The 23326-nt window shown below is 37.7% G+C and overlaps 1 protein-coding gene across 1 annotated transcript in view; it reads left to right on the forward strand.

Annotated features, from left to right (window-relative positions):
* The window catches only part of CHIC1 (cysteine rich hydrophobic domain 1), a 62235-nt gene that overhangs the window by 25966 nt on the left and 12943 nt on the right, over positions 1–23326 (forward strand). The window contains exon 3 of the mRNA XM_015540693.2: positions 3310–3465. Within this exon, the coding sequence (XP_015396179.2) occupies positions 3310–3465 (156 nt within the window). The remainder of the gene's footprint in view (positions 1–3309; positions 3466–23326) is intronic.

Here is a 23326-nt window from a genome sequence, read left to right on the forward strand (position 1 = left end):
ACCCTCAACAAAATAGGTTTAGAGGGAACATACCTCATCATAATAAAGGCCATCTATGAAAAACCCACAGTTAACATCATCCTTAATGGGAAAGAAGTGAGAACAAGACAAGGATGTCTGCCCTCACCACTGGTATTCAACATAGTACTGGAAGTTGTAGCTGTAGCAATCAGACAACAGCAAAAACAACAAGAATAAAAGGCATCCAGATTGACAAGGAAAAAGTCAAAGTTTCACTATTTGCACATGACATGATAATATATATAGAAAATCCTAAAGGCTCCACTTTGCTAGAACTGATAAACATAAAGTCACAGGATACAAAATTAATATACAGAAATCTGTTGCATTTCTATATACAGATAATGAGGCAGCAGAAAGAGAAATTAAGAAAACAACCTCTTTTACAATTGCACCCAAAACTATAAGATCCCTAAGAATAAACCTAACTAAAGAGGTAAAAGACCTAGACTCTGAAAACCATAAAACACTGGTGAAAGAAATTCAAGACGGCACAAAGAAATGGAAAAACATTCCATGCTCATGGATTGGAAGAACAAATATTGTTAAAATGTCTTTACTATCTAAAGCAATCTACACATTTAATGCAATCCCTATCAAAATACCAACAGCATTTTTCACATAGCTAAAACTAACAATCCTAAAATTTGTCTGCAACCACAAAAGACCCTGAATAGCCAAAGCAATCTTGAGAAAGAAAAGCAAAGCTGGAGGCATCACACTTCCAGACTTCAAGTTATATTTCAAAGCTATAGTAAGCAAAACAGTATGGTAGTGGCATAAAAAGGATGTGGAGAAAAAGATAACACCCATGTACTATTGTTAGGAATGCAAACTGGTGCAGCCACTGTGGAACACAGTATGGAGGTTCCTCAAGTTAAAAATAGAACTACTATATGATCCAACAATCGCACTACTGGGTATTTACCCAAACTCTACAAAAACACTAATTCAAAGGGATACATGAACCCCGATGTTTGTTTATAGCAGCATTATTTATAATAGCCAAGGTTTGGAAACAGCCCAAGTGTCCATCAACTGATGAATGAATAAAGAAGATGTGATATATATCTGTATCTATAGGAATATCATTCAGGATATTGCCCTTTGTGATGACATGGATGGAGCTAGAGAGTATATATAATGCTAAGTGAAATAAGTCAGTTGGAGAAAGACAAATACCATAGGATTTCACTCATATGTGGAATTTTAGAAACAAAACAAGCAAAGGGGAAAAATGAGAGAGAAAAAGCAAGAAACAGACTCTATTATAGAGAACAATCTGGCGATTACCAGAGGGGGTGTGGGGGATGGGTTAAATAGGCGAAGGGGATTAAGGTGATGATCACTTGCCATGATGAGCACAGGGTGATGTATGGAACTGTTGAATTAACTCTATTGTACACATGAAACTAATACAACACTGTATGTTAATTTACTGGAATTAAAATTAAGAATTAAAAAAAAGTGTAGCTAATTATCCTTTTGTTTATAATAAAATGTGTAGCAAGTCTGTGGATTATTAATGGTTGCCAGATCAAACCCCTTGCCTTAAGGTGAGACTCCACGCAAACAAGAGCTTTGCTTTTCTTTCTCCAAATCTAGTCAAGAGATAGGATTCACTGGCTTCCCTTTTCAAAGGATTCTGGTCATGAGGTTCTTTTTAAGTTATGATTTCCATTTCCTGTGAGATATGTAAGACAAAGGGTTTTATTGTCATTTTACTAGGTGGGAAACTAAAACTCAGAAATTAAAATGAATTTTCCTAGGATTTTTCATAACTAATAAGTAATTAGAATCCAAATCTTGATTTATTGTCTAATATGCTTAGCCTGTTATCATGTTCTGTTTTTCAGTCATAAGGCATGGTTCTCTGAATTTATTTTCATATTTATCCCAAGAAGTTAGTCATTTAATTGGAATTCTTTTTACTCAGTGATTGTCTTTAGGTCATATTGCTGACAATTTAGGTGGAGAATAGATTAACTTATTTACCCTTTGTAAATACAGTTTTGAGCCTTGCAGTTTTACAGCTGTTGTTGGTTAACATATTAGGAGGAAAATCAAATTTATGGGTTAAGCAATTAATTTTATTGAGTGGCATGAACAATTCTAATAAAGCTAGTATAATTAATGTCTTAATCATAATGGTGCTGAATTCTTTGATCATGTATCTTTATAACATCTGCTAAGGGGTATATGTTTTGTAGTGTTGATTCTAAGACATGTTTATTAAAAGATAAAGTGTAATAAATTGATTCCTCTAGTACAATTTTTACTTGAAAGAGTTGTAAAACTATTTTTTATACCAAACATTCTAAAGGGGTTTTTATTTAATGGCAACTTATTTTTTCTAGTATTTTCATAATTTTTGCTTTTACAGCCAGATGCTGGAATTTTTCCCTATAGATTTTACAGTCTAACAGTTTTTTAAATGAAAGGGAATAATTTTTGTGATCCAGAAATGTGATTTCACTGAAAGCAAAATATTTTTAGTATGGCTTTGAATTGTATAACCTTCAAGCAGAATTTTTGGTATTAATCTTATGTCTGTCATGCTCTTTCCTTTGAACTGACTTTATCATTGTTTACAGAGAGGCACAAGCAGCCACTTCCAGGAATGGAGGTAGTGATTTAAAATATTAAATTTGTATATTTAAAGACCTTTCAAATCTGAAAATTTACAGCAGTTTTGAGTCCATTTTATGCTGAATATTAAGGCCTTTTTTTTTTAATATAATCACTCCTCACTGTCTTGTTACTGTAGCTTTTCCCTACAAACAATGGCAAGTGTTAAAATTGTTACATTGCAAATTTGCCAGGGAGAAAAAGTTTCAAGAGTTGCCTTTTTAAAAGTAATCCAGGAATATTGCCAAAGTCTCATTTTAATTCCATTTCCTCTTGTAGTATTTAGAATTTTATTGTTATATTATGCTTCTAGTCTTACTAGTCAGAATGATTAGAGACCGTAATATTGCCTGAATAATGAGAATATTTGGTAGGAAAACTGCTTGACAGGTATTCTTACCATCAATTTTGTTGTCATTTTATTGTTGGTAATTTCAGAAGATTATTTTTGAATATCAGAATAAATTCTATAAACACGAAATTATATTGTTTTGCTTTCTAATGTCATCCAGAGTATGTAATATGTATACAGAGGAAATATTTTTAGACATGTAATTCCTTAAAGCCTTTGTCATAATACAGACATTTCCTTTAAGTTTAAAGATAAATAGTGGAAAGCTTCCCACAAACTGTTAAATAAAGACTGTGCCCTTGTTGTAGGTGGCCCCAGAAGAATTTAAGACCAGCATTGGCCGAGTGAATGCATGTTTGAAAAAGGCTCTCCCAGTCAATGTGAAATGGCTGCTCTGTGGTTGTCTCTGCTGCTGTTGCACACTGGGTTGCAGCCTGTGGCCTGTTATTTGTCTCAACAAAAGAGTAAGTAACCATTTTATTGTGTAACCATTGGAGCTAACATTTATTGAACACTTGTATATGCTAAGTACTTTATATGATTTTTTAAATTCTCATAACAGTGCTATCCTGATTCAAGAGGCAGACTTGGGGACAGAGCTAAAGTCATTTGCCCAGCCTTTATTAACACTTTGTTAGTTAATATGAGTTCCCACTATTTTAAGTAAGTGAAATATAAATGGAGTACAGGAGTAAATACAAATGTAACTAGGCTACTTTCTCCTTTTACAAAACCCAAAGCTGTGATTTGAAGTATTTCTAAGCTACAAATAGGAGATCGTGTCTTCAGGTCTAAGAAAAAGCAAAAGTGAGAGTCACTGTACAGAGCTGGGAGGAGATCCTGCTTAGTTTTGAACATGTTGAAATAACATTATAACAAGACATTACTAGTTACATCATGGATTTAAGACTAATATCTTATTTCATCTTCTTTAGAACTTTATTTTTGTCTTCAGAATGTTTTTATTTTCAGTGGAAAGAAGGAAGCCACCCTGTACCACATTGATGACTTCATTTAAACTTTTAAATAATAATTAACCTACTGAACCATCTTCAAAATCACAGCACCTTGTACAGCTATAATTAATGAATGATACAGTTGTTTCATAAAGGCCAAAAATGTTACCAGTTATTTTTTTTTCTCCATTCTTTCTCCTGCCCTTCTTAATGTGTATTTCAAAAAGGAAAATAATGAAACACTGCCATCCCTATGACTTTTTGAATGGAAAAGTTAAACATTTTATTGATTCTTAAGTACCAGTAGGTCAGAGCTTAACTTTAAGTAAGGCTTAGTTTATTGTTTGTCAAAGCATGTACTGTATTTTCAAATGGCTTTCTAGAAGTTAAAAAAATTGACAACATAAATTTCTTTCCCTGTCATATCTTTTGACAATTACAAAATAGTGATTCCTGTCCATTCCCATTATTTTAAAGCCTCAGTGTGAATTAATTATGATTTAGATTTTCTATCACACAAATACAGCTAATTTTAATTACTTAAGAACAGATTTTTTTGGTTTTAATATTATCCAGGATCTGTCTTTTTTACTGATGACCTTACTCTTGGCCTGTTTATGGATACTTTCACCACAGGTCCTGAAATAGAAGCATTTTTTTCAGTCATGTGGCTTTACTTTGAGAACTTTTGATAGTTCAATGGAAAGTGAGATATTCAATGGAAAGTGAGATTAATACTGATGCTGTGATTTCACCCTAGCCCCCATTACTTTGGTTAATTAATTATTCATATTGAAGTTGAGGTGTCAGTGCACAGATCTTCTTCAACTTACAGTGGGGTTACATCCAGATAAATTCATCAGAAGAAAATATCATAAGTGGAAAATGCATTTAATACGCATAATACACATTTAATACACATAACCTACCAACCAACAATCTAGGCTAGATTAACCTAGCCTACTTAAATGTGTTCACAGCACTTACATTAGCCTGTAGTTGGGCAAAATCATCTAATACAAAACATATTTTATAATGAAGTGTTAAATAGCTTATATAATTTATTGAATACTGTACTGAAAGTGAAAACAGAATAGTTGCATGGGTACAGAATGGTGGTAAGGGTATCAGTTGTTTATCATTGTGATGACATGGCTGACTGGGAGCTGTGGTTTGTTTCCACTGTCCAGCATTACAAGAGAGTATAACATTGCGTATTACTAGCCCAGGAAAAGATCAAAATTCAAAATTTGAAGTATGGTTTCTACTGAATGTTTACAGTTTTCACACCTTCAGGAAGTTGAAACATAGTACGTATAACCATTGTTGGTCAGGGACCATCTGTATTCTTAGACCACTAATCTGTCAGTTTAAAAACATTTATTTAGTACAGATTTTCAAACTGTCATCCTGTGGGCCAAATCTGGACCATTCTGTTTTTTAAACATTTGAATCAGTTGCCAACATTTAAAAATTGGAATATTTAGGGTCACCTGGGTGGCTCAGTCAGTTGAGCATCCAACTTCAGCTCAGGTCATGACCTCACAGCTCATGGTTTCAAGCCCTGCATCGGGCTCTGTGCAGACAGTTAGAGCCTGAAGCCTGCTTTGGATTCTGTGTCTCCCCCTCTCTCTGCCCCTAACACACTTGCATTCTGTCTCTGTCTCTCTCAAAAATAAATAAACATTAAAAAAATGTTTTTAATTGGAATATTTAGGGGAACCTGGGTGGCTCAGTTGGTTAAGCATCTGACTTTGGCTCAGGTCATGATCTCACGGCTCATGAGTTTAAGCCCCCCGTCAGGCTCTCTGCTGTCAGCTCAGAGCCTGGAGCCTGCTTCGGATGTGTCTCTGTCTCTCTCTGCCCCTCCCCCGGTGGTGCACTGTCTCTCTCTCTCTCTTTCTCTCTCTCTCTCTTACCCTCTCTCTCTCTTTCAAAAATAAAAAAATAAACATTAAAAAAATTAAAATAAAATTTGAGATAGCCAGCCTCTTTTTTTAAGATCTAAAGATCTGACCAATTGGACCCACATGCCTATATTTCAGCAGTTGGCCCTAGCTGAGTGTTGGTTTCTGCCTTTAAATAGGGCATGAGGTCTCCAATTCACCACAGAACCACCTAGCATTTATATTATCTGCCTTGCTCTCTACAGTTTATAGTTACAGCCTTTGATTTTGTACATGCTGTGTTGTTAACACACTAGAAAAAACACTGCACATGTGTTGGTAACCTTGTGCAAGATACTGCCCTTTCTAGAGCCTCAGTTTCCTTACCTGCAAAATTGGGATAATATTACTTAATTTTAAGATAGTGTGATGATAAAGAAATTTAAGGTGCCCACTGCTTTTGTGTCCACAGGGAGAAATTTTTAAAAATAAAATACAATAATTTAAGAACTTTTATGCTTTCACTACTGATTCCTGATCTGTAAACTAAGTTGTATAGACTCTAATAGTTTAATTGTAAAGATGATTAGCATTCATTTGCCAAATCCCTTATTTTACAGGTGTGGAAGCAGATCCAGAGAGATGTAGTGACTTTCTCAGTGTCACATAGTAAATGGCACACCCAGAAAAATATTTTTTTCTGTTTGGTTTCTGTCTCTTGTAACACTGTATTTTCTTGACTACATCATGTTTCCTAGGTCATATTTCCTATTGCTGGGACAAGAAACATTAGGATAAGTGGTATAATAAATAGCCCACTGAGTTTTAATTCTTTAGCAGGGGTTGGCAAACATTTTCTTAAAGGACCAAATAGTAAATATTTTAGGCTTTGTGGGCCAGAAGTCTCTGTTGCAATTACCCAGCTCTCCAGTTTTCATATGAAAGCAGCTATAAGCAATATGTAAATGAGTGAGCATTGCTGTATTCCAGTAAAACTTTATTTACAAAAACTTGCAGCAGGCCAGATTTTGTGGGCTAGTTTGCCATCCTGCTCTAGCCAACTCTAATGGGGTATCTAGCTTTATGAAAGTCATGTCTGTGTTTATCCACAAAATAAAATGGAAATAATGTAGTTACATTGCCCTATGTCACAAGGTTGCTTTGTAAACTGATTGTAAAATGTTCCCAAGAAAAAGGCCACCTGGATGGCCCAGTCAGTTAAGCATCCAACTCTTGATTTCAACTCAGGTCATGATCTTACAGTTTTGTGAGTTTGAGCCCCACATCGGGCCCTGTGCTAATTGTGCAGAGTCTATTTGGGATTCTTCCTCTCTTTCTGTCCCTCCCCTGTTCGCACTCTTTGTCTCTCTCAAAATAAATAAATAAACTTAAAAAATGTTTCCAAGAAAAGAACTTTGTAAACTGTCTACCTTAATGAACATATTTTTTTCAGCCAGTATACTTCGTGGATATATTTTCTAGTAAATTAGATGAAAGAAAAGAAATACACATTAGGGTGTCCTGAGTTCTTCCTAGTCACTTTTGGCTCTGATAGGATACTATGACTGAATGGTATATGAACTGAAGGTTTTCATTTACCCATTCTTACATTTAGCACTGAAACAACTGTGATATTATAATCAATAGGCCTATTCATGCCACCATGTTTAAATTTGAAATTACTTTTTAAATGTTACCTTTTTTTGCTATAATATTTGCTAAGTTTAAAGGGTTGTTCAGATGAAAGGGACTGTTCTCTCAGTCTTGCAACATGAATATGATGTTGTTTTCCTTCTCTTACAATTTCATACTTTGTATGACTTTACTCTTTTTAAATTTATTGTGACTTGTTTAGTGGCATAATATATGGCCCATTCTGGAGAATACTCCATGTACACCTGAGAAGAATTTATATTATATTGTTGTGGAACAGAGTGTTCCATATATATCTGTTAGGTATAGTTGGTTGATAGTGTTGTACAAGCCTTGTATTTCTTTTGAAATTTATATGTTGAAGCTCTCCCGCCTAACCTGATGATATTTGGAGGTGGATGGTATATTGGTCTTTGAGAGGTAATTAGGTTTAGATGGAGTCGTGAGGGTGTGATTCTCATGGTGGAATTAGTGCCCTTATAAGAAAAAACCAGAGCTTGCAGCGCCTGGGTGGCTCAGTCGGTTAAGTGTCTGACTTCGGCTCAGGTCGTGATCTCACGGTTATTGAGTTCAAGCCCCATGTCGGGCTTTGTGCTGACAGCTCAGAGCCTTGAGCCCGTTTCAGATTCTGTGTCTCCCTCTCTCTGCCTGTCCCCCACTCATGCTCTCTCTCTCTCTCTCTCCCCTGCAAAAATAAATATTAAAAAAAAGAAAGAAAAAACCAGTGCTTGCACTTTCTCCACAGTGAAAGGTCACAGCAGTAAGGCAGCTGTCTGCAAGCCAGTGGCCAAGGAAACCAAGGAAGAAGGCTCTCCCCTGAACTCAACTGTGCTAGCCCTCTGATCTAAGATTTCCCATCCATTAGAATTGTGAGAAATAGATTTCTGCTGTTTAAGCCATTGAGTCTATGGTATTTTGTTATAGCAGCCTGAGCATAGTTAAACATATACGGTCCATCTTTTTTCTCTTGTAACACTTTTTTTTACTTAAAATCTATTTTGTCTGATATTATAGCCACCTCAGCTCTTTTTATTGTTGTTGTTTTTGTTACTGTTTACATGGAGTAGCTTTTTCTATCCTCTCACTTTCAAACTATTTTGGTCTTTGAATATAAATGGATTCTTATGTAGACAGGATATAGATGGATTATGTTTTTAAATTCATTCTGCAAATCTCTACCTTTTAATTGAGAGTTCAGTCTATTTACATTTAAAGTGATTAATGGTAATATTAGTTTGCTAGGACTACCTTAAAGTACCACAGACTAGGTGCCTTAGACAACAAATTTATTTTCTCACAGTTCTAGAGGCCGTAAATCTGAGATCAGCGTGTTGGGAGAGGTTGTTTTTGTTTTTTGTTTGTTTTTTTTTTCTAAAGTATCTCTCCTTCGTTTGTAGATGGCCATTTTCTGAGTCTTCATCTGGTCTTCCCTCTTAACATGTCTGTGTCCTTATCAGAAGTGATCAGTCATAGTGGATTACAGCTCACCTTGATTATCTCATTTCAACTTAATTACCTCTTCAAAAACCCTGTATCCAAATATACTCCCATTCTGAGGTACTGGCAGTTGTGACTTCAATGTATGAATTGGGGAAAATAGTTCAGTCCATAACAGATAAGGAAGGACTTCTGCCATTTTGCTATTTGTTTTCCATATATCATACATATTTTTACTCAGTTACTCCATTATTTCCTTATTTTATATTTAATTAATGTTTGTAATGTACCATGTACCTTCTCATTTTCTTTATATATATATATATATATATATATATATATATATATATATATATATATTAGTTATTTTCTTAGTTGTTACCTTGCAGATTATAATTAACATCATAAACTTATACTGGTTTGAATTACTGTTACCTTAGCTTTGGTAATACACAAATTCTGCTTCTATGCATATCCATACCTCCACATATGTTTTTTTTTTAAGTTTATTTATTTATTCTGAGAGAGAGAGAGAGAGAGAGCGTGCGCACAAGCAGGGGAGGGGCAGAAGGAGAGGGAGAGAGAAAGAATGCCAACCAGGCTCTGCATGGAGCCAGATACCGGGCTCAAACTCACAAACCATGAGATCATGACCTGAGCCAAAACAGTCGGGCACTTAACCAGCTGAGCCACCCAGGCCCTCCTCCCCATATGTTATTATCACAAATTATATCTTATATATTTGTGTGTCCATTAACATAGATTTATAATTATTATTTTATGCATTTTTTAAATCACATAGGAATAAAAGAGGAGTTCCAAAACAAAAACACAAAAATATTGTCTTTTACATTTATTTATGCAGTTACTTTTACTGGTGTTATGTCCTCATATGACTTGAGTTATTGTCTAAAGTTCTTTTATTTCAACCTGAAGGACTCTCCTTAGCATTTCTTACAGACAATTCTAGTAGGAATGAACTCCCTTAGGGCTTATTTATCTGGGAATGTCTTAATTTCTCCCTTTTTTTTTTTTTTGAAGGATAGTTTTGCCAAATCTAGAATTCTTGGATTACAGATTTTCTTCTAGCACTTTAAATACACCATCCCACTGCTTTGCGACCTCATGGTTTCTGATGTGAAAACAGCAGTTAATCTTAGTGGGGATCCCTTGAATATAGCAAGTCACTTCTCTCTTGCTGCTTTTAAGATTTCCCTCCTTGTTTTTGGCCTTCGAGTTTGATTATAATTTCTTTCAGAATGGATCTCTTTGAGTTTATTCTGCTCGGAATTCTTTGAGCTTCTTGGAATTTTCCTTTTTTATGTGTGTTATAGACTCAAATTAATATCTGGTGTCCCTTGATTTCAGCCTGAATAATTTCCCATAATATTTCTTGTACACTGGGTCTGCAGGGAACAAATGTTGTCTGTATTTATCTACAAATATCTATTTCATCTTCACTTTTTAATATATAATATTTTAATTAACTTACTATTTTTGAGCAATTTTAGGTTTACAGAAAAAATTTAAGACAAAGGTACAGAGTTCCCATATACCCTCCTCACCCAACCCCCAACTTACCCTATTAGTAACATCTTGCACTATTGAGGTACAATTGTTAAAACTGATGAGGCCAATATTGACACATTGTTATTAACTAAAATTCATGGTTTATATTAGAGTTCACTCTGTGTTGTACATTCTATGAATTTTGACAAATTTATAATGACCTGTATCCATTGTTACAGTATCACAGAATAATAATTTCACTGCTTGAAAAAGGTACCTATTCATTTCTCTCTCCCACCCCAAAATCCCAAGGAATCCCTGAACTTTAACCTGTTTCCATAATTTTGCCTTTTCCAGAATGTCATATAGTTTAAATCCTACAAGATGTAGTCTTTTCAGATTGGCTTCATTCACTTAGCATATGCATTTAAGGTTTCTCCATGTCTTTTTGTGGCTTGATAGGCCCTTTTTGTGCTAAATAATATTCTGTTGTTTTGTTGCACTACAGTTTACCCCTTCACCTATTGAAGGATGTCTTCATTGTATTCAAGGTTTGGCAATTATAAATTAGGCTGCTACAAACATTCCATGTACAGGTTTTGTGTCAGGAAACTTCAAGTAATTTAGGTAAAAAAAAAACAACAAGGAGTATAATTTCTGGATCATATAGTAAGATTATGTTTAATTTTATAAGAAACTGCCAAATTCTCTTCTAAAGTGGCTATACTATTTTATATTCCCCACCATCAGTGAATAAGACTTTGTGTTGCTCCATATTCCTGTCAACAGCTGGTGTTGTCAATATTTTGAATTTTGACCATTCTAAGAAGTGTGTAGTGGTATCACTGTTTTTTTTTAATTTGCAATTCTCTAAGGTTATATGATACTGAGCATCTTTCTATGTATTGATTTGTCATCTATACATCTTCTCTGGAGATTTTTCTGTTCATACATAGTCCCATTTCTTAATTGGGTTTTTGTATTATTGTGGAGTTTTAAGCACTATTTATATATTTTGGGTACCAGTCCTTTATCGGATATTTGTTTTGAAAATATTTTCTTCTAGGGGCGCCTGGGTGGCTCAGTTGGCTGAGCGACCAACATCAGCTCAGGTCATGATCTCATGGTTTGTGAGTTCGAGCCCCGTGTCGGGCTCTGTGCTGACAGCTCAGAGCCTGGAGCCTGCTTTTGATTCTATGTCTCCCTCTCTCTCTCTGCCCCTCCCCCACTCATGCTCTGTCTCTCTCTGCCTCAGAAATAAATAAACATTAAAACAATTTTTTTAAATAAAAAAATATTTTCTTCCAGTGTGTGTCTTAGCTTTTCATTTTCTTAATAACATCTTTTGCAGAGTAGAAGTTTTTAATTTTAATGGAATCCAGCTTATCAGGTTTTTTCTTTTATTCCTTGTGCTTTGGGTTGTATCTAAGAATCCATTACCAAAGCCAAGGTCACTTAGATTTTTCTCATATTATCTTCTAGGAGTTTTATAATTTTGGATTTTACATTTAGGTCTGTGATCCACATTGAGTAATTTTTGTGAAAAGCCTAAGTCTGTCTCTAGATTCATATTTTTGCATATAGGTGTCTAGTTCTAGCATAATTTATTTTTTCCTTTTTTATGAATATAATTTATTGTCGAATTGGCTTACATACAACACCCAGCGCTCATCCCAACAAATGTCCTCCTCAATGCCCATCACTCATTTTCCTTCTCCCCCACCCCCCATCCACCCTCTGTTTGTTCTCTGTATTTAAGAGTCTCTTGTGGTTTGCCTCCCTCCCTCTCTGTAAATATTTTTCCCCCTTCCCTTCCCCCATGGTCTTCCATTAAGTTTCTCAAGATCCATATATGAGTGAAAGCATATGATATCTGTCCTTCTCTGACTGATTTATTTCACTCAGCATACCTTCCAGTTCCATCCACATTGCTGCAAATGGCATGATTTCATTCTTCTCATTGCCAAGTAGTATTCCATTTTATATATAAACCACATCTTCTTTGTCAATTCATCAGTTGATGGACATTTAGGCTCTTTCCATAATTTGGCTATTGTTGAAAGCGCTGCTATAAACATTGGGGTACACGTAGCATGATTTGTTAAAAAGACTACTCTTTTCACATTAAATTGCTTTGATCATATGTCAAAGATCAGATGACTTTATTTGTGTGGGTCTATTTCTGTGCTCCCTATTCTGTTTTATATTCTTTGGCCAATTCAAAACTGTCTAGAATATTGCATCTTTACAGTAAGTCTTAAGATTGGGTGGTGTCAGTCCTCTGACTTTGTTCACCTTCAGTATTGTTTTGGCTATTCTGGGTCTTATGCATATCCATAAATATTTTAGAATTTGTCAGTATCCACAAAATAACTTGCTGGAACTTTGAATGGAATTGTTTTGTATCTGTAGATCAAGTTTGTAAACAATGACACCTTGACAACATTGAGTCTTTGTACCCAAATTCATGGATTATCTCAATCATTTAGGTATTCTTTGATTTCTTTTATCAGAGTTTTGTAGTTTTCTTCATATAGATTTTGACAATCTTATTAGATTTATGCCTGGGTATTTCAGCTTTCTGGACACTAAATGGTGTTATATTTTTCATCTCAAATTCCATTTGTTCTTTGCTCATATAAGAAAGCAAATTACTTTGGCATATTAACATCGTATCCTGCAACCTTGCCATAATCTCTTATTAGTTTCAGGGGTTTTGTTGTTTATTCTTTGGGATTTTCTACTTATGCAATCATGTCATCTATGAAGTAAGACAGTTTTATTTCTTCTTTCTCAGTGGATATACCTTTTATTTCCTTTTCTTGTCTTAGTACATTAGGTAGGACCTCATGATGTCAAAAAGCAATGGTGAGAAGAAAGAAATATCCTTGCCTTGCTCTTCTGATCTTAACAGGAAAGCTTTGAGTTTCTTACCATTAAGGATGATATTAGCTGTAGTTTTTTAGTAAGATGTTCTTCAGGAAGTTCCTCTGTTCCTAGTTTACAGGAAATGAATGGGTGTTGGATTTTGTCAAATGCTTTTTCTGCATCTATTGATATGACCATGTGATTTTTCTTTTTTTAGCCTGTTGATGTGATGAATTACGTTAATTGATTCTCAAATGTTGGACTAGTTTTGTATAAATCCCACTTATTGTGGTATATACATTGTTGTATTTGTTATGTCCTATTCAGGATTTTTGCATCTATGTTCATGAGGATATCCATATTAGTTTTATTTGATTAATAGTCCCAGTCTGATAATTTCAACATCTCTGCCATTTCTGAGTCTGGTTCTGATGTTTGCTATTTCTTGTAGTATGATTTCTACTTTTTGTTTGAAAGCTACACATAGATGAAAGAAACTGAGGTAAATAGGCCTTTAAATAAGATTTTATGTTGTCAGGCTAGGCATTTGGCTTTACTTACTATTTGCTATAGCTGTCAGTGTTGGAGGCTAAACTTTCCCCAGTGTCCTTGTTTTTGTCTGGCCTGTTTTTAGATTTCCCTAGAGATTTCTTTTTTGTTTTTTTAATCTAACATAATTTATTTAACAAATTGCCTGGTGTAGGGGACCATAAGTAAATTATCTTCATTTTTTTGCTTGTTTTTATTCTTTATTTTTTGAAGTATAGTTGGTGTACAGTATTATATTAATTTCAAGTGTACAGCATAGTGATTCAACAGTTCTCTACATTGCACAGTGCTTACCACAGTAAGTATAAAAGTATAATTACCATCTGTCATCATACACAATTATTACAATATTATTAACTATATTCCCTATGGTGTACTTTTATCCACATGATTTATTTATTTTGGATATTGTCTGACATGCAATTCTTTCAGTTGTATTCCCATATTGTAAGAAGCCTTATTGATGTAGTGGTAAGGTGTTGGAGGATGGGAAGTGTTCTGTAGTACTATGATTTGGCCTGAGTTCTTTAGCAACCCTGTGCCCTGAGCTGTGTCCTTCACAAGTGCTTCTCAATTTGTTTTGTTTTGTTTTGTTTTTCCTTTTAGGTGGGACAGGAAGGCTAGAGGGTGCTGGTGTTGTATATTTCCCTTCCCCGAGATTGGTTAGGCTCTAGCACAATAGTTTCTCTTAAGAGCAGGCTTTAAGAACAGAATGTTCTGGGCATATTTAAAAGTATCTGTTTTTTCCCTTTCCTTCCTAGAAGGATGAGAGGAGTTTTCTCCAATCACTGTGAGAACCTGATAGGGCTCCTTGTAATAAAACTCAAAAGTGTGAGTTTTCCCTGGGACTGGAGCCCTTTGGAATTTTTAACTCTCAAACTTGTCCCCACTGAGCTTCCAGAAATTCGTCAAGTTCAGGTCCTGCTACCCTAGTCCTGGTTCCCAGAGTTTTCCCCTCCTGGGTTTCTACTCCGGTAAATTGTGCTTATATGTATTCATTTGTATCTCTGCCCAGTCTTGGAGGCACTAATATGTCTTATGACCTCACTTCTATGATGAATCTGTAAGGAGTTGGTTTTCAGGTTGTTCTGGGTCTTTTTTTCTTCTTCATATGTGGGCAGGAGAGACAACTTCCAAGCTCTTTACATGCCTAAATGGATTACCTTCATTTTTTTAAGTTAATTTTGATGCATATGAGATTCTTGGTTAACAGTCTTTTTTTTCTTTCATCACTTTTGATTTGTTATCCTACTGACTTCTACCCTACATTGTTTCTAATCAGAAGTCAGCTATTTATCTTATTGTAGTTTCCTTGAAGTAATCAGTCAATAAGTACTCTCAGTGAGAGCAATCAATCAGTCTCACTGCTTTCATGATTGTCTATTTTTCTGTGGCTTTCAACATTATACTGTTATGTATCTGCTATGGATCTCCTTGTGGTTTTTTTCCTGGTTGGACTTCTTGAGCTTCCTAGGTGTGTAGATAAACATTTTTCATTGAATTTAGAGGTTTTCACCATTATTTCATTTATTTCTTCTGTTTTGCTCTTGTCTTTTTCTGGTACTCCCAGTGTATGTATGTTGGTGCCCTTAATGATGTCTAACATTTCTCTGAGGCTGTTTTCATTTTCCTTTATTCTGGTTTTTTTTTTTGTTTTTTGTTTTGTTTTTTTTTTGCTTTTGAGATTGCATATTACCTTTTGATCTTTCTTCGGGTTCACTGATTATTCTAGCTCACATCTACTTTGTGTTCTTTTACTGAATTGTTCATTTCAGTTTTGTACTCCCCAACTCCAGCATTCCATTTGATTCTTTTTAATAATTTATATCTCCTTGTAGTCTTCACTTAATGAGCCATTGACATAATTTCAGTTTTTTAATTTATGGTCATAGCATGGCATATTTTATTCCTTTATGTGAGAATCTTTATTCCATTTTTGGTCCATATATCCTCCTTGCTGCACACATATAAAGTTACTTCAGGGTCACCTGGGTGGCTCAGTTCATTAAGAATCCAACTCTTAATGTTGGCTCAAGTCATGATCTTACCATTTGTGAGATCGAGCCCTACATCAGGCTCTGCACTGACAGCATGGAGACTGTTTGGGATTCTGTCTCTCCCTCTCTCTATGCCCCTCTCCTATATGTGCACGCTCTCTCTCTCTCTTTCTCTCTCTCAAAATAAATAAATGAAAACATTTAAAAAATAAAGTTACTTTGGGTCATCTGAGTAACTCAGTCAGTTAAGCCTCCAACTTCAGCTCGGGTCATGATCTCACAGCTTGTGAGTTCGAGCCCCACATCGGGCTTTGCTGACAGCTCAGAGCCTGGCACCTGCTTTGGATTCTGTGTCTCCCTCTCTCTCTACCCCTCTCCTGTTTGCACTCTGTCTCACTCTCAAAAATAACTAATAAACATTTAAAAATAAATAAATAAATAAATAAATAAATAAATAAATAAAGTAAGTTACTTCAAATTCATCTCTGCTTCTTTTTCAGGCTCCTACACCTTCTTAACAAGATGTCTGCAGTCTATAATTTTTTAAAGTTCTGTTTTTTCATTTGAGGGTAGGGTCATCTATCATAAAGAAATTCCTTATATTTTGGTCAGCTAATGACATCCTTTCTTGGTTTCTAATGTGTTCGCTGGATTTTTCTGAAAAATTTTTATAGTAGTAAAATACATATAACATAAAATTTACCATTTTAAGCATTTGGGGAGGGAGTAGGGGGGAGGGGGAGATGGAGATAGAGAATCTTAAGTAGGCTTCACACCCAACACAGATCCCAATGCAAGGCTCAATCTCACGACTGTGAGTTCATAACCTGAACCAAAATCAAGAGTCAGATGCTTAACTGACTGAGCCACCCAGGTGCCTCCATTTTAAGTGTTTTTAACCATTCAGTAACATTAATTACATTCAGAGTGTTATATAACCATTACCATTACCTATATTCAAATCTTTTTCATTACTCTTTCAGAAACTCTGTAACCATTAGATAATAATTCCTCATTCGCCTTCCCTGTAGACCCTGGTAACCTCTAATCTATTTTCTGTGTCTACACATTTGCCTAGCCTAGATACCCCATATAAATAAAATGATTCCATATTTGTTCTGGTATTATTTCACTTAGTTTATTTCACTTAGCATAATGTCTTCAAGGTTCACCCATGTCATAGAATGTTTAAGAACTTCATTCCTTTGGGGCACCTGGGTGGCTGAGTCGGTTGAGTGTCTGACTCTTGATCCCATGCAGGTTATGATCTCATGGTTCATGAGATGGAGCCCTGTGTCAGACAACATGGAGCCTGCTTGGGACTGACTCTCTCCCTCACTCTCTGCCCTTCTGCCACTTGCATGTGAGCTCTTTCAAAATAAACTTTTTTTAAAAAAGAACTTCATTCCTTTTTATGGATGAATAACAGTATATTATTATATATATTCCACATTGTTACTCCACTCATCATTTGATGGATGCCTGAATTCTTTTCACCTTTGTCTATTGTAAATAGTACTGCATTTTCGACATTGCCATACAAATATCTGTTCAAGTCCATGCTTTCAATTCTTTTGGAAGTATACCTAGGAGTAGAATTGCTGATAATTGTTTAGCTTTTTGAGAAACTGCCAAAATTTTCCATTGGAGCTACACCATTTTACATTCCCATCAGTAATGCACAAGGATTCCAATTTCTGCAGGTCCTCACCAACATTTGCTACTTTCTATTTTATTGCTAATAGCCACTCTAATATGCATGAAGTAGTGTCTTACTGTGGTTTTGATTTGTATTTCTATAATGGCTAGTTTTGAGCATTTTTACATTTGCTATTGGCCATTTCTAATATTAAGTACTTTGCTCATTTTGCAACTTAAGTTGTTTATTGTTGAGTTGTGGGAGTTTTTATATATTCTGCTTATTAATCCCTTATCAGATGTGTGATTTGGAAATATGTTCTCCCATTCTGTACATTATCTTTTCACTCTCTTGATAGTGTCATTTGATGCATAAAAGATGAAAATTTTGATGAAGTCCAGTTAAACTATTTCCTTTTTGCCTGTCCTTTCAGTGTCATATCCAAGAAAATATTGCAAAATCCAATGTCATGAAAATGGTCTCCTATGTTTTCTTCACAGACTTTTATAGTTTTTACTCTTATGTTTGGTTCTTTGATTCATTTTGAGTTAATTTTTATATATTGTGTAAGTTTAGAGTCAAACTTAATACTTTTGCATGTGGATATATAGTTTTCCTTGTAGCATTTATTGAAGACTATTCTTTTTCCCCATTGAATAGTTAGCACTCTTGTAAAAAAATAGTTGACCATATATGTTCGGAGATTTATTTCTGGGCTCCATTGGTCTCTATATCTGTCTTTATTCCAGTACCATATTTTTTTTTTGGTTGCCATTACTTTGTAATAAATTATGAAATCAGGAAATGTGAGTCCTTCATATTTGTTCTTCATTTTTAATTGTTGCCTAATAATGGTCTCTTGATTCCATATGAATTTTAGGATGGGTTTTTCTATATCTACAAAAAAGTCACTGGGATTCTGATAAGGATTACATTGAATCTGTAGATCATTTTGGATAATATTGTCATCTTGGCAATACTAAGTTTCGTAATCCATGGACACAGAATGTCTTTACATTTACTTAGGTCTTTAAATTCTTTTAACAATGTTTTGTAGTTTTCTGTGTACAAGTCTTTCACTTCTTTGCTTAAGTCTATTGTTTATTAAGTATTTTACTCTTTTTGGTGCTATTGTAAACATAATTATTTTCTTAATTTCTTTTTTGAATTATTTACTATTGTATAGAATGCAACTGAATTTTGAATCCTGAAATGTTGCTGAATTTGTTAGCTCTAACAGATTTTGTATACATTCTTTTGGGTTTTTTACATATAAGATAATATCACCTGCAAACAGAGATAATTTTACTTCTTCCTTTCCAATTTAGATGCCTTTTACTGTTTTTCTTGTATAATTGACCTGTCTAGAATTTCTAGTAGTATACTGAATAGACATGGCAAATGTAGGCATCGTTGTCTTTTTCCTGTCTTAGAGGAAAAGCTTTCAGTCTTTGGTATAATTTTATGATTTATGATTTCGTATTATTTGGTATGATGTTAGCTGTGGATTTTTTTTTTTTTTTTTTTTTTTGCCCAGAGCCAGGAAAGGTGACGTCTGGTAATATTCACCATCTATCAAATCTACCCAGAATATTTCTGCCCTAGGAAGCTGGGAAGATGGGAACTGCTACTCAGTTGTCAAGCCAAGTATGTCAGCTTTCCCACAATTCAGATATGTGCCAGAAAGGGGAATTGAACTTTTTACCAGTTGTTTTGCCTATTTTGCAGAAGTTGGGGGTAGAGAAGTGGGTGGTGCCCTGCTACCACAACCCACATGATGCAGACTTTCTGTAACACAGAGTTGTGGAAAAATGGGATTTGCCTATTTTCACCATGCCAAACTTACCCAGGAAAACAGTTCCACTCCAGGTGTTGGAGAAGTAAATAAAGTACACCAAAGATGGCTGATGGGGCTAAAAACAGACTCGGGTCTCTAGCTTAGAGACCCCTCCTCCGGGTTCTTCTTCCTTTGCTGCGCGCGCGAAAAACCCCCACAGATATGGAAGCTGACAACTATAAATTACCCTCCCCACTTGCATTCGGCGCTCAGATCTTTGGAGAAACGGTCTCCTCTGAGCCCGCCGATGTTAAATAAGTCTCCGATCCACCAAGATCTCTGAGTGCTGCTTGGTTTTTCCACCAGCCTTCCAGCCTGGATCTGTAACATACCTGGTTCCCTGACCAGGAAACCCAACCACGCTGGCCCATTGTTGCCACCGTCTTGGCAGAACGGCGAGGCGGTGACGGAGCAAGAGATCGCAAGGGAGAAGGCATGCGCCCTGCCTAAATTTTGGCAGTCTCCTTCTCGGTTGCCTCGGGCCGGCCCCGCTCCGTTGTTCCCGCTAGACTCAAAGAGACCTGGTAGGTGAGGACCTGGACCCGACGTCGGAACCTGTAAGGCCAGGGCCCCAAAGAAGTTAGGCCCACCCAAAAGGGTGGAAGGAGGACCTGATCAATCCCCGGAGGCCTTAATAGGTCTCACAGGTAGAAAATCTTCCGGGAGGGAATGTAATAGACTCTGGTGTGTGTGTGTGTGTGTGTGTGTGTGTGTGTGTGTTTGTGTGTGTGAATGTGTGGCTCGGCCAGGCTTGCCAGTTGAGTTGGAGTTTGTGGCTCCACAGACGGGTATCCTTAAGGTCCCCAAAAGTCTATGAAGTCTGGGCTCTCCTGTGTCATGGTGAGAGTGTAAGGTCTAGAGTAGTATCGGATCAGATTCCGATCACAAGTCACAAAGCTGAGTCTGCTACGGCCAAACCTCACCTAAAGTTTCCCTTGGGAACGTGACCAGAGGAATATCTGATTGTCCTCTCATCCAAGGGGATACCCTCTCTTTGTCTGTCTTTGCGATACCGAACACGAGAAAGAAATGAATAGTGGGATCAAAACAGAGTAAGCCTATGATTTTAGAGGTCATGCTCAAAAATTTTAAAAAGGGATTTTCAGGTGATTGCGGGGTGAAAATGATGCCCAGGAAGTTAAGGACCTCTTGTGAACTAGAATGGCCCATAGTCAATGTAAGATGGCCCCCAGAAGGGACATTAGATGCTCAAATAGTGCAGTGGGTTTGGCTCATAGTCACTGGGAATCCAGGTCACCCTGATCAATTTCCATACATCTACTCCTGGCTTGAAATTGCCCGAAATACCCTGCCTTGGGTGTGATTCATCGTTACCAAACAGAGCCAGGCAAAGGTTTTAGTCACTTTATCCGGAGGCTCACCCAGGGAGCCAAAGAAGCGACCCACAGCTCCTCTAATATTGACAGGAGACACGGAGAAGATTTTGTCTTTCTGCCTTCTTATGACTCGCCAACCTCCTCCCCGCTCCCCCTGAGCTTGAAACTCCTCCCCCATCTGTCTCTCCTCTGGCGGCCGCGGCAGCCACAGTCGCCACTGCCACTGCCGCTGGGCGCTGCCCATATCCCCGCCCCTCTCGGCCCAGAGAACCCTCCCCAACAGGGGCCAGCCACCAGACTGCGCCCCAGACCCAGACCTAATGCTCTACAAATGTCTGTAAGGGAGACGAAGGAGCCTGAAAGGCAGAATGAGGATGGAACAGTCCAGCCCAGCCATTCCATGATGTATTATCAACCTTTCTCTACAACCAACCTCCTCAATTGAAAACACAACACTCTATCATACTCTGAAAAGCCACAAGCAATGGTCGACTTGATGGAGTCCCTCTTCCAGACCCACCGACCCACTTGGGAAGATTGTCAACAGTTACTCCCTACTCTGTTTAATACAGAAGAAAGAAGAGGAATGAGAGAAACATGACAGTACCTAGAAGATCACACACCTCCAGGGATCAATGGCCCTGCTGTCTGGGCTCAAGCTGCTGCACCTGTAGAATTCCCAACATGGGATTTCACCACAGAAGAAAGACAGGCCCACATCCAATGATACCAGGAAGCCCTCCTTCAGGGTGTCTGAGCTGGAGCCAAAAAGCCCATGGACGTGACTAAAATACTGTCAGTCACTCCGCACCCTGGGGAGTCTCCCGGAGACTACTATGAAAAATTATGTGAAGCATACCGAGTATACACCCAGTTTGACCCCGAGGCACCAGAAAGTCAACAGATGGTAAACACCTCTTTTGTGGCACAGGCTAGATATCAGAAGAAAACTCCAGAAGTTGGAGGGCTTTGCCGGGATGAATATCACTCAGCTGATAGAGGTCGCCAATAAAGTTTTCATGAACAGAGAAGTCGCAGCCAAAAGAGAGGCAGAGAGAAGACTGAGAAAGAAGACCACCCTTCTCACAGCAGCACTAAAAGAAACAGACGCCGAGAAGACGGGAAGACTCCAACCACCAAAACGGGGGAAGCCCAGAGCCCCCTTAGCAAGGGACCAATGTCTATACTGCAAAGAGTAGGAACACTGGAAAAATGAATGTCCGAATTGGAAGGGGCCCTCAAAACCCAGCCGAAATCGGGAGGAACCTCCAGGCGAGAACCTCGTTGGTCTGGCCGGGGTACAATCGGACTGAGGGGGACCAGGCCCTTTCTCTCTTGGCCCCCATGAGCCCACAGTCGAAATGAAGGTAGGGAGCTGAGCAATAACTTTCATGGTTGACACTGGGGCTGAATACTCCGTTGTTACTTCCCCAGTGGCGCCCTTAAGCCAGAAGACAGCAACCATACTTGGGGCTACTGGGACATGGGCGGTGCAGCAGCCCTTCTGTCCAGCTCAACAATGTGAACTTGGGGGTCACAAGGACTGCCATGAGTTCCTCTACTTACCTGACTGGCCAATTCCTCTCCTGGGCCGGGATCTGCTCTCCAAACTTGGGGCCCAGATAACTTTTGAACCCACTGGACACACTAGCCTCCAATTAAACCCAAGGCAGAAGGAAACCCTGGTCTTGGTGATTACCCTGCCAAGGGAAGAAGAATGGAGACTATTCTGTGCCCAGGCCTTACCCTATAGCCCCTCAGAATCCAGGCTTACATTCCCCTCCGTGTGGGCTGAAGATAACCCACCTGGACTAGCTTGGAGTTGGGCCCCCATCGTTGTTGACCTGATCCCTGAAGCCCAACCTCAGAGACAAAGGCAGTACCCCCTTCCACTTGAGGCTAGAATGGGTATACAAGAGCACCTGACCAAGCTCAGAGAAGCAGGTATTCTAATTGAGTACCAATCGGCTTGGAATACCCCACTCTTGCCAGTCAAGAAGCCAGGAGGAGGATACCAACCAGTACAGGATTTGAGGGCCATTAACAAAGTGACTGTTTCCTTACACCCAGTGGTTCCAAACCTGTATACTCTCCTCAGCCAAATTCCAGGGTCAGCCAGATGGTTTACATGCCTTGACCTAAAGGACGCTTTCTTCTGCCTCCACCTGGCTCCTCAAAGTCAACCATTGTTTGCCTTTGAATGGACTGAGCCTGTTACAGGGCACTAGATGCAGCTGACCTGGACACGACTTCCCCAAGGTTTCAAGAACTCACCCACTCTTTTTGGGGAAACACTAGCTGCAGACCTCGCTGACATTACGAGGGAAACCACAGGGTGTGCCCTCCAATATGTAGATGACCTCATCCTTGCCAGTGACACCCAAGAAGACTATATGAAAGGTACCAAGGCCCTCCTGCAGCTCCTATCCTACTCGGGGTACAGGGCCTCTTGGAAAAAGCCACAGATTTGTCAGCAGCAGGTCCGATACTTAGGCTTCCTCCTCACAAAAGGAAAAAGAGAACTAGGACTGGAAAGGAAGAAAGTTATCACCACACTGCCACAGCCCCAAACAAAACAAGGCTTCCGTGAATTTTTAGGGGCTGCAGGGTTCTGTCCCATTTGGATTCCCGGATTTTCAGCCATAGCGAGGCCCTCT

The sequence above is a fragment of the Panthera tigris genome, chromosome X, assembly GCF_018350195.1.
Source record: "Panthera tigris isolate Pti1 chromosome X, P.tigris_Pti1_mat1.1, whole genome shotgun sequence".
Taxonomy (NCBI): Eukaryota; Metazoa; Chordata; class Mammalia; order Carnivora; family Felidae; genus Panthera; species Panthera tigris.